This window comes from Halictus rubicundus, chromosome 3 (genome assembly GCF_050948215.1).
Source record: "Halictus rubicundus isolate RS-2024b chromosome 3, iyHalRubi1_principal, whole genome shotgun sequence".
NCBI classification, from domain to species: Eukaryota; Metazoa; Arthropoda; class Insecta; order Hymenoptera; family Halictidae; genus Halictus; species Halictus rubicundus.
Genome location: NC_135151.1, coordinates 11699222 through 11712399, shown reverse-complemented (window position 1 = coordinate 11712399; position 13178 = coordinate 11699222). Strand labels below are relative to the sequence as shown.

At 39.0% G+C, this 13178-nt stretch overlaps 1 protein-coding gene across 1 annotated transcript in view; it reads left to right on the top strand.

Annotated features, from left to right (window-relative positions):
- Window positions 1–13178, top strand: part of Trpgamma (Transient receptor potential cation channel gamma) — a 48868-nt gene that overhangs the window by 21081 nt on the left and 14609 nt on the right. Inside the window, exons 4-7 of the mRNA XM_076785389.1 lie at window positions 877–1025; window positions 3506–3701; window positions 9691–9861; window positions 11120–11354. Coding sequence (XP_076641504.1) covers window positions 877–1025; window positions 3506–3701; window positions 9691–9861; window positions 11120–11354 — 751 coding nt within the window. The remainder of the gene's footprint in view (window positions 1–876; window positions 1026–3505; window positions 3702–9690; window positions 9862–11119; window positions 11355–13178) is intronic.

Below are 13178 nucleotides of genomic sequence, written 5' to 3'. Positions count from 1 at the left end.
ATGGTAGCGCGTTCCGCTTCGCATGCCAATTCAATTGGCACCGAAAACGGGACCGTGCTGTTTTTTTTTTAATTCGTTGTCTCACAATTATTCGTCCGTCTCAAAGCGAGAAAAAATTTGTTTGAGGCAATGCGAGCCGCTCATTTGCCAAATCGATTAACTGCACAATATAAAAAGCGTCGAGCATTGATGAAACTACACACCTTCATTTATGGACAGATGGTTGCAACCTTCTGGGTGTGAAATTCTGTTTCATAATTATTGCTGGTGGTACCTTGCACCATCGTTCATTTATTCACTCATCCAATCGAATATTCATTCAGTATTATTGATTCCGTTTACTTAATCGTTTGGCTGAAATTTTCAATTTTTCATTCCAGTTCTGTCACTACTTTATGTTTCAAATCCATTCAGAAAAGTTCTTTCAATTCTTATCGTTCAGTGGTGTTGAGCTCTAACTCTTAAAAAGCTTGTTGCATAAGTTTTGTTTACTGTTGCAATGATTAACATGTTTTCTTTGTCACCAATAATATTTTAGGAGAAAAGATTAAAATTTATATCTAACATGTGTCTATATTTGCTTCAATGCTTAAATATCGCTAACAGGAGTACAGAATTTTTGTTGGCCTTAAATATTGTTATTGACTTACGGGAAAGAAATAATATTCGTACTTACTTGTGTTTGGAATTTCGTCACGAGTCCGGCTTGACCGGGTAATGGCTCTTTGTGTGAAATGGTTAAAGTTAGGGATTGATCTAGGGATCTAGAAGTAAAATATCAACAAACTATGGAGCTGGTTAATGGCTTTGACCTGTGAACGGCTGGCAATATCGCTCGCAGTGTACGTAAAAGGAAATTATGCTTGGCCCTTTCAGAGTTGGGAAGCCGTGCCGCCAGACACAGCCACCTTCACGCCTGACATCACACCCCTAATTTTGTCCGCTCATAGGGACAATTACGAGATTATTAAGATCCTCCTGGATCGCGGATCGACTCTACCTATGCCTCACGATGTCCGTTGTGGGTGAGCGATCTTTATCTACTGAAATTTATTGCGCCTCGCCTGTTTTAGTTCACAATATTCTTTTTTTGTTATCTCTAAATTAATTATCCGGACACACCGATTAATTCTAAACCTACCACCACCGGTTTGCTAACCGGTTTCATATATTTAAAAGTTTATTCATCATATATTAAAAAGTATATTTAAAAGAAATTATAGAGAAAATGGAAAATGATTGAATAAATTCTTTTATCCAAGTACGTATTATTAAACGAATGAACAGATTCGATTTTGCCAGTCAATGCTTCGCAGACTATGATAGACTTCTTCATTCTTATTACCTGGAATAAATTATTTTGATTACACAGAACTTTTGTAAGTTTTCGTTTGACAATCAATATGTTAAATCTAAAAATGAATTATGCGTCGTTCATTCAAACGTCAAAATCAAAGAAATAATAATCCGCCGCATAAAAAATCATAATAAAATTGGTAACTTAACCCACAAAAATCTTCTTAAAAGCTTGAACGAAAGATAAAATTGCAAGGGCTCAAGGTAGAAGGAAATTGCAAGAAACAGCATTAAAAATCAAAATACAAAAGTCTGAACACTTCAGTTGGAGCTATTCTGATTAAATTCTCAACAAAAATGAAAAAGTGCTATAAAAGTATAATATTGAAGGAAGGATAAAATTTAAAGGGCTCAAGAAAGAAGAGCCCTTTAAATTGCAGAAGGTTAATTAAAAACGGTGTTGTATTGTTGGAAAATGTCTCCCATTGTTTTTCAACGCCGCCACACGGACGGGCAGATAAATTTTGTACTTTAACTACGTATTTTACGAACGGTGGAATTATACCCATAAATAAAGCAAGGGAAGCGTAGGCGTGGAGGGCTACAATCGCTCGTTAGATATACCATTTCAGTCCGATTAATTCCCCCGACCTGGTTTAGCACCTTGCCCTTGCAATCTTCGGAGCAGCCCCCGCGTAAACTAATTAAGTTAGGGTAGATGCACTGCGAGAGAGAGAGCTACCCTATCACGCTGAAATTTCACCCCGCGAATTAAATTATAGGATTTGTCGCATACGATAAACCTATACCCTCAACGAGATTGCTCATTATTATTATAATCAGTCGCGGTCTTCACTTAAACCAGCAAAAATTAATTAAACGCATCATGTGGAAACTAGGAGAGTTTTCATTAATGAGTCTTCATGAAAGTCTTTATGAAAGACTCTCAAATGAAATCTTTAGTAAAGACATTTTATAGAGAATCTTTACTAAAACCTTTTTGAGGAGAGTCTTCAGTAAAGACTTTTTAGAGAACGTTTTTATTAAACACTTTTTGAAAAACACCTTCATTAAAGACTTATTGAAAAACTGTATTAAAATTTATCTAAATTGTGGTGTATAAGAAAATGTACTTAAATGATTCTGGCATGTGGAACAAATGGTTAGTAGCATTTATAAACTTGCAAAATACAAGAAAAAATTGCATTAACAAACATTAATAGCAACTCTATTTTATCTTGTCACTAGGAATTCTTTTGTCTACATACAAATGTTCCCCCTATTTTAATGTCTATAAAATGATCGACGGCTATTGGAATTTATAAAATGCTCAACATTCTAGTAATTAGGTATCTAATGACATGAACATGTCTGTATAAAAATGCAGTAATAGAGCCACAATAAATTATAAAATTTGAAGAACAAAATATATAATAGACAATACAATGTAAAGTAGAAACTATTAAAGTCTAAAGTATACAAAAGGAAAAATAAAATTAAGTTTACAGTATAAAATAAAAAAATCTAAAATAACATATAGAATAATGTTTAAAATGACGTATCGATTATGAAATATTTCATGAAGTATAAAATAGGAAAGATAAATCGAAGTCAACATTATAAAGTAGAAAATATAAAATAATGTCTAAAATAAAGTGTAAATTAGAAAATGAAGTCTACAGCATAAAATAAAAAAATCTAAAATAACATATAGGATAATGTCTAAAATGAAGTATCGATTATAGAATATTAAATAAAGTATAAAATACAAATCGGGAAAGATAAAACAAAGTCTACAGTATAAAGTAGAAAATATAAAATAATGTCTAAAATAAAGTGTAAATTATGAAATAAAATCTACAGTATAAAATCTATAATAGAAAGTAAAAGTGACGGAATTCAATGGAAAATATATAAAGTATGACGTGCGATGTGTGATATGTGATGTATGAAGTACGAAGCACAAAATTGCCAAGAAAAATGTGAGATATAAGATATAAAATAAAATCAGCAAGTAAAACGTGAAGTTATGAAACACGAAATAAAATGTAAAACATAAAATATGAAATATGGAATAGCACGGAGGTAGGAGAGTTAAAATTGAGCTGCCGGTGGAGAGGAGATAGGTTCGATAACTGACGTGACGTGCAGTTATCGGTGGGGAAGTGGCGAGTGTACCGAAGTTTATTTTTGTTTCTGTCATTGGCAGGTGCGACGAATGCGTGACGTCCAGAAAGGACGATTCCCTGAAGCATTCCAGAAGCCGAATCAACGCCTACAGGGCGCTGGCTTCGCCGTCCTTGATCGCTTTATCCTCGAAGGACCCGATTCTGACCGCGTTCGAACTTTCCTGGGAACTTCGAAGGCTTTCGTTCCTCGAGCACGAGTTCAAATGCGAGTACCAGGTGAGAGCTCGAATAAAAACTCGGTTGTTAACGAAAAAACTGATCGAGCCTGTTAAAATGACGGATTTCAGATTTTTCCTTTTACAATAAGTTATAAACTCCGCAATGTGATTCCACAATTGATCCACAGGTTCAATTAAACGAGGTGCTTCTGTTTAATACTATTTAAACACGAGAAAACTTCTCGGCCGCAGTGGTGGCTCCATAAATATTTCGAGAGACACAACTCTTCTGTTATTCCAGTTGAAAAGTTCATTTTGTTGGCAACGGGGAGGGGTCGAAGACCAAGAAACCGCCTCGAATATTAAGTTCCACCCTCAGACTACCGGAGCCTTCTAACCTTTCACCTGGTGGGCTGCAGTAACTTCTGATTTATACAAGAATAAATCATCGGACGGCCTATTCGCGACACGCTGGCCGCTGCTCCTTTCTGATGCCTCTTTTTAAGAGCCTTCTCGGGTTCCATTGTCTGGCAAAAATCCAAAAAAATTATTGATTTACCCTCCGTGATCGTTGTTTGCATGCGAACAACATGCTCGCTAATATATCAATGTATGGTATCTGTACAGGAGGATTCAAATAAACATAGCTTAATCAATTAAATATATTTTATATACGATTTGAATGTACAATTCAAATAATGACAGAGAGCTATGCTTCTCTTTTGTCGTCATCCCTTAGAAACGTTTAAATCAACCCTCTGTCTGCAACTCTATTTTCATTGACGTCTTCTACGTCCTCAATCGTCTGAGGCTTTGAAATTTTTTCCCTTGGGTTCCTGTGATTTAAGAAATTCCAGAAAACTCTTGAATACTCCTACATGTTTCTAGAATATTATATAATTTTTTTTACTGCCATACTTTGCCCTGCTTTAGTTGAGCAAAGTATAAAGAAAGGTATGGGAGGACATATTACTTCAAGATTTAGAAATTATGGCACCAACAAATAGCAAGATGATCACCAAAACATAGTCGAGTAACCAACAAAAGTTCTTAGAGTTCTCAAGGTGGTCTGACCTCTTTTGGGAGAACATCTTTGGTCAATTAGGGGACTTCGTAGGATTTCAGTCTATCCAGCACACGTTTCGTGGTTGGTAACGATAACTCCGCCGGAAGTAATCCCGGTGACGCCGGAAAACATACCGCGAAATTCAATTTGCTCGGAGGAACGTGATCCCGGTTCGAAAAAGTGTCTGCTAACCCATCGGAGGAAAATATAAAACAACCCCTGAACTTCGAAGTCTCGGTGCTCGTCCTACTTTTCTCTCTTTCTCGGTCCGAGTGCTTCCTTCTGGATCCTAGATCCAGCTGTAGATCCTCGAAACGAAACGAACATGGCGGAGAATTTCGAGTAAAGACCCGGGACGTTCGGAAGGGCTGTGGTAACGATATTTTCATTTATTCATCCCCCTTGAGAGTGATTTCCGTTCTACTTCGTTCGCTAAAATTCCTCCACGTTGAAAAATCTAAAAAAATTATATGTTGACAACCATATCGAGATGCTAAAACTGTAAAAATATGAACTTAGTATTAGTTTTAGGGGATAAGAGAAATTACGGAAAAACCTGATTGTCTCTGTCACCTCATCACTACCCCCCCCCCCCCCCCTGTCGACGTATGCGGTTGAAAATTGGCACAAAGTATTTTCTTTGGATAAACTATCGAATGGCATATTGCAAATTCAATTCGGTTTGGGGGCACTTTTGACCTCCTTATCAGGTTACACCCTTTGATAAATAATTCTGCTTCACTTCAATGAAGAAGAATGCATTGTTATAACTATGTACACACTGATTCGCACTTTTTAGGGATCAACTAAACACCAAAAATAAATGTTTAGGTTTATGTAGGATTTTTTAGATTCTTCATTATCTTATTGCTTTGGATTCTTCATTTCCTTATGGCTTTGGATAATTCTATTGCGAAAAATAATTAATGGTGTACGCGTAAGTATTATTTCACTATTCTCAACTTCGCACGTGTTTCGTAACAGTGTTTGATTTTTATAAATGATTATAGAGGTACTGTATTATATATACGTTTTCTGTCTGTGGGTACAGGAATTCATTTTTGTGTTACGAAAAATTAGAGACATTGTTTCCGCTTCGCTGCGAAAAGAATTCAGTTGTCTCTGGACCGCATTGAAAACGAATCGCGTCGATTCACTGGAAAAAGAGCATTTCCCGAGACGCAACGGTTTCCCCCAAAGGTATTAAAAAGGAATGAAAGAGAGACATTCGTGTCTTTGAGAATCCCCTGGTAAAAGCGACCGACTGAAACGCCATAGGCCTTTCTTCCGTCTTTCCAAATATACTGGTCATTTATTCTGCGCTTCTGCCGGAGAAAGATGTAGTCTTGCCATCCGGATACGTTCCAGACATCCTGCAGAAAACTCGCTGAGCTTTGAAAATCGGGAGCTCCTTTTATTCGTTATTTAAAGCACCATCGACTCGGGCTTCTGCGTTCGACTATCTGGATTTATGATTTCGCGCGATCGATCCGTGTGCCTCGACTACTTTCACCCACATTTCTGAAATTCTACAAAATCTCCTATTTCTGACGAAATGAATTTTTACAAGACAATTTTACTTGAACCTTGTTACAAATATCGTACCTCAAGAAACTGCAGCACAATTTCCCGTAAAAGTTAAAACCTTTTAAAATACGATAGTACATACAACAAGAACCGAGGATTTTCTTTTCGAATTTTTCAATTGCGGTCACCGGCGACGTCCAAAAAATCGGATACATTAAATATTGTTTGCCAGACCCATTCTTTCGCATATCTCTTCCAGTTCTGGATAAATGGGCCGATCTCCAGGTGAGACAGGGAAGAAACGGTCGTGTGAAACATCGGAACGAGGCCACGGCTCGTTGCCAAATCAAATATTTACATCAAAGCGATACACGGTACGGCCACAGGGATGTTTTGCTAATATCACGGAGTGGCCGCGTACTTCTCGCAACCACAGAAGCTTAACGAGACGTTAAATATCGCCGTATTACCGCGAAGACGTCGGACAGTGTCTCTCTGTGACACGTTCGACGGACCCCGCAACCGCAGCGTAAGACAATCGTCGTATTTCGAGAAACGTTTTTCGAGCGGGATCCACGTGTGCGCCTTTTGTTTACGCGGGATTAACAAAGAGCGCGTTCGCCCGACGCCTTAGATCAACAAAGTCGACCGCGAGAAACAAATTGAGCCACGGGTGAAATCGACAGCCCAGCGGAATCGTTCGCTATGCGATGCTTCTTCTTATTCGGGGTTCTATGCATTATGACGTTTCAATCTCTAGTAAATTTTTGTTCGACCTTACCTGGGATGATTCTTGAGTTAACTTATAGTTTTTATGCAAAATAAACTGTTTGGACATAGCTTGCAAGAAAATGCTAGTAAATAAAAATTGATTTCTTATGTAAATAATTTTAACTGCTTGAAAATAACCTGCCATATTTTTACATTTTTTTAATGATTTAAGTTTCACCCATTCATTTTTGTTATGATTGCATAAAATCCATTGTTTAGTTATAGTACCTACATATATCATAGAGTGAGTGACCTTGAAGTTTCATAGAGAAATGTTGAGGTTTGTAGACACAGCATTTAATGAAGCGAAGGGTGAAAATCAGGGTGACTGATTAACAGAGATTATTATCTTCAGGCAATTTTTTAAAAATATTATTAAACTTATTTAGTATGTATTGGAGTAAGTTTCCTAAAAGTTTAATTAAAAAATAATATTTGTGAACACAGTAACTGCTGAAGTAACGGGTTTAGTCCAAGGTGACAAAAAGGAGCATCGTCTACGGACAATTTTTTGAAAATAGTATTGAACTTGTAAAATATCTTTGTGCCTACATTGTAATGTATATACGGAAATAAATTTTCTTAAATTGAGAAAAATTAATATTTGTGAATATAGTAGCCGCAATGGTGTAAAAGGGAATGCCAGGGTGAGGGGTTGGAAAACCGTTGCATGAAATACTCATACGCAGTCTTTTTCGACATTGTTCTAATCACATTATACCATGATTTACTGTATCTGAAATTTACCTCTGAAGTCTCTCAATTTATCGCTTCTTGTACAAAGAAAACCACTTAGTCCATAAAGCATCTCCCCGCCGCTTTCTTCCAACGAATTCTCCCAGAAAATCGCAAATAAATTGTGCAGTCGATTACCCGGCTCCACAACCCTTGCAGATAAACAATAGGCAAAGATTCGGCCGATTCCTCGGTCTCTGGACCGTGGATAATCCTTTCAGAGTAGTTCTCCGAGCAGAAAATGGTCGATCGTTCTGTACAGAAATTAAAAGAGAGCAATCGAGGACCTTTAAAATTCCGCTCGTCATCGCAAACCCCCGAAGACAGGCAAGGATGATCCTCGACCCCTGGATTTCTCATTCAAAGCGACTCTTCCAGATAAATCGTCCCACTTTATCCTCCGTTCTGTACACGAGTTGATCAACAAGACCGGAGATAGAGAGCTTTAAAGATTCCATCGTCCATCAGGGGAGACTTTCACGTCGAAGATCAAACCGGTTAAACGCGATGTCGGAAAAATAAATCATCCCTGATAGCAAATTGATTAAGCATGTCGAGGGATCGGTAAACGATTAACGAGAATAGATTACGGCAGGCCGAGCGTCCGTCCGTCTTCTACCTTTAACGGAGAAAAAAAGCAACCCTCGCGTCACTGTGGTCCTGTTTTTACAGAATGATGATCCATTTCAGCATCTTGGCATCTTTATGGAACCGGCTGTCCCTCGAACACAAGTTCTTCATAATACTATAACCTTTTTTAATACTTTTCTCCATCAATTCGCTGTGAAACCGCTTTGCTTCTGCGAATACACCCTGTCAGGATCCTAGTGAATTAAAAAAAATTCAAAACTTTATTGATACGCTCTGTAGGTTTTTATTTAAGCATTACTGGACCCGTAGTTTAATTATATTCGGCCTCGAAACACAATTTTTCAAGATAAACGGACCAACAGCCGAGGGAAATGCAATCTCTACAGTGCTCGCTTGAAACGTGATTTAAACACGTTTGTACGTCCACAATCCTACAAAGAACTGTACCGTTGCATTCAGGAGAATCTACAGAATCGTTCCACGTAAAAATATTTGCATATCTTTCGTAGTTCCAGCACAAAAAATCCCAAAGTCGAAGACAAAGTCTTGAGAAAAATGCAATCTCAACAGCCCTCTCTTTAAACAATTTTTAAACACGTTTGTACGCCCACAATTCTAAAAAAATATATACCATTGTATTCGTCAGAGTCTACAGAATCCTACCATGTAAAAAATATTTGCACACCTTTTCCAATTACAGCGCAAGAAATTCCCAAAGTGAAAAATAGGGTGAACAATAGCATGCTCCAGTTTGCTGTACAGTCATTTTCTGACAATTTATTTATTTTAGTAAACATTTCCCTAAAAATTCTACAATTTTAAAAAGATAGGTATAGAACACAAGGTCAGTAGATTGCAGAGGGTCGAACGGGTCGACCCTCGGAGCCCTTCAATTCCCTTCGAAGGCAATAAATCCCGAGGCGCAGCAAATTGCCAGGATCGTAAAGCTTCCAGGTGATCGGCGAGTATCGGAGGGGAATAAATAATAGTGCAATCTTCCAAGCGCTTTGCATCCAAGATCAAATTTTCTCGCGGATCACATTTTTTTCTGTTTTGTTTCGTCGTTTATGCCCGATCGATCAAGAAACTTTCCGAAAGCCGTCCGAGAAATAAACGCGGTTCTCCAGGATCGAAAAGAAAAGAAGTTTTCGAGTAAAAACTCGGATCGATCCCCGGGGAACGACACCTCCAACTCACGTCGTTACACCTGCCTTCGAGAAGAGAACCGCTACCGGTGAAAGTTTCAATCGCGGTATTTTAAACAACGATAGTTTCCCGTGACTTCGCGTTGTTGTAGAATGACCAGACGTTATTCACCAGCGTCTAATTCGATGGCACGATGACATTGCGCTTGCAGGAGCTTAGGAGACAGTGCCAGGACTTTGCCACTGCCTTGCTGGATCATACCAGGAGCTCCAAAGAGCTGGAGATCCTCCTGAATCATGATCCTACGGGACCCGCGTTCGAACACGGGGAGAGGATGCACCTGAACCGTCTCAAGCTCGCTATCAAATTCAGACAAAAGAAGGTCAGTGAAAATTATACATTTTTCGACATGTTAGACTGGTTTCAGACGATTTTCTAACGCGTTCAAGTTACCACCGCACGATTATTTAACAACTATTTATTTTCACACGATCTTTCGACACGTTTGATTCATTTCGACACAATTTTTCGATGCTTACGACTTATTTTTACAAGACTTTTTAACACATTGAAAATACTGTCACAAGATTTTTTTTTACACCTTCCATTTATTTTTATACGATTTTCCGGTGACATTCGATTTATCGTTGCACGAACTTTCGCCGCGTTCGATTTATTTCTACAAGATTTTTTAACACATTCAAAATACTGTCACGAGATTTTTTTACACCTTTCATTTCTTTTTATAGGATTTTCCAGTGACGTACGATTTATGGTTGCACGATCTTTCAACGTGCTTCATTCATTTGTGCATGATTTTTAATCACGTTTCACTTACCCTCGCCCAATTTTTCCCTATTTTTTACACAATCTTTCGATGCGTTTGATTTATTTCTAGAAGTTGTTTCAGTGCTTGTCGTTTCTCAAAATATCACCAACAAAAATCGCCCAATCAAAGACCACAAAATAATCCAAAACTATGGAATTCATCTCTAACTATTCCTAATAAATCCATCCCTAGAAAAATCGCTAACCAAAGAACACAAAGCGTCCAACCAAATTTAATGTACCTCTATCTATTTTGAAAAATTCATACCTCAGAAGACCGCCAACAAAAATCGCCAATTAAAAAACACAGAACAGTTCAAAAACAACAATCTCCAGAAAAGCCACAGACACGAAATACTTCCGAAAATAATCAGCCAGAAAATGCTCAAGAAAGACGATCGTCCTGCCTCACGAAGAGCATCAACAACACCTATATCTACGTCTTCCAAACACGTCACAAACACGTTTCAAACTCGTCGAAAACCTGTCGGAACGTCTTCGAACGATGGCTGTCAATCTTCGTGTATACTGTTCGTTTCCGTTCCCAGCAACCGTTAAATATTTGATTTCCTGGTGGTCGGAAGGAATCTCGAATTCGAAAGTTCAATCGAATCGTTCCTTGGGGAATCAAATAGCTCGGTGGTCGAAGACATACATAGAGTATTGGCTTGATCGCGTTAGCGTAAATCTTGAAGGAGTTGGGTAGTCTCGCGACCGGCGGTAACTCCCGGATTAAACCGTAATAAGTTGAATTTGCCGGTGACATGACCGGAAACTGTCGACCGATATTAGATTATCTTTGGATTTTCCAGTTCGTGGCGCATCCTAACGTGCAGCAGCTCCTCGCATCGATTTGGTACGAGGGCTTGCCGGGTTTCCGTCGGAAAAACATGGTCCTGCAGGCGGTGGATATCGTCAGGATCGGTGTCCTCTTCCCGTTCTTCAGCGCGGCGTACATAATCGCGCCTCACAGCGTCATCGGGCAGACCATGAGGAAACCGTTCATCAAGTTCATCTGTCACTCGGCATCCTACTTCACTTTTCTCTGTGAGTATCGAATCTGCCCACGCAATCGATTTTTCTACTAGTTTATTTAATCCCTTTACTCTGATCTCTTCTCTGCTTGCATGACACGTCGTCCATTTCAAAGGTTAACGAACGTTAACGTAATTAGAAGGTCCATGAAGAGCTCCGTTCGAAGATTAAAAGATTTAACATGAAAATTAAATTCTTTCAAATCTCTGCACTCAAACAATCTATTTATGAACGACGCACCTCTAACAAAAAGGACCCACGGGAAAAACAACGTAGCTTTGACAACGAATAATATTTTTCAATGAAAAAATTATGAGACCTGTCGGATACAGTAGGTTTTCAGACCCAGAAAGATTTATCCCGAAAAATTTGCTAATGTTCGAATGAAAAATTCCTAAAGATGGCAGCCTTTCCGATGTACAGCGTAGACATCCCTTTCTTCCCGTTCAAAAAGGACCTTCTGGAAAATCAATGTACCTCAGACAATTGGTAATATTTTCCAATGAAAGAAATTCGACTATTACTTTGAAATCTACACTTTCAGACCCGAGAAGGTTTGTCCTGAAGAATTTGCTAATGTTCGAATGATAAATTCTCAAAGATGACGTTCGTTCCACTTACCGACCAACAATGAGCTCTAGGTCCTAGAAAGGACCTCCAGATAAATTGCTACATCTTCGATAGCTGTAAAGATTTTTCAATGACAAAATTACGAGTACTACTTAAGAATACGATCTCTAAGACGCAACAAGATTTTTCCCGAAAGCTCCGCCAGTTTTCGAGATAAAAATTCACAAAAATGATATTCACCGTGCTCCTCGACCGACAACACATCTTTATCCCGCCGCCGCGCCGCGCTGGCTGGAAACTCGGCCTTGCGATCGACTTCCCTCGCGAACGGCCTCGTGAACGTCACTGAAAGGAGTTGCTAGCGAACCCCCCGCGGCTCACGACATCCTCGAAAAGCGTAATTGACCCGGAAGTTAGACTAACGATATTTTGAGGCAGCGAGTTACGCGGCTCGCGGAGGTAATGCCGCTCCTCGAGGACGCGCAGAATTTCAGGAGATTATTCGGGAACAAGCCCGGTTAATCCCGAAGGCTCTGAAACGCGGCCGTGCTCGTGTAGACGTCGGGAACCACGTTTTACGCCAGCGATCGTCGACGTTGCCTTGATTTGACGCCGCTAATCTGCCTGGAAATTGCCCGCAACCATTCCGTCGGACCGGGAAACCCGGAATCCGTTTCGAAGGATTTCGAGATTTTCAGAAAGCGAGCCTGGACCTGCTCGCGCATTCGTTCTTCTTTGCTCGGGGATTCCGTCTAGCCATTAATTATTAAGTAGTCTAACCGTGCGGCGCGTCACGCGATCCAGAAATTGAGATTTTAAGCTACAGTCCGTGTACTTGGGCCGTTTCAGTGGATTATCTTCACGGGGTCTGTTGAACTAGGCGAATGTTTGTCCTCTCCGCAGAATTTTGTAGATGCTTCTATTTATGTCATAATATCTCTGTATGCCTCTATTTGTTTATACAGTATAGTGGCTTCTTTTCAATCGCAGATGTGTACGCGATAGGTTTTCTTTAAGATGCTCATTGTTGGTCGGAAAGTAAAATTCATTTCAAGGTCGAAGGTCTTTGGGAATTTTTGGGTTGAAAAGAGTAGATTCTCAAGTAACCCTCACATTTTTTTCATTGGAAAATATTAACAATTGCCGGAGATACATTGACTTCTCAGGAGGTCCTTTTTAGAGATGTCGAATTAAAGAACTGTATACATTGTCAATTAGAAAGTAGAATGTATGTCATCTTTGGAATTGTTTATTAAAAAAACTGGA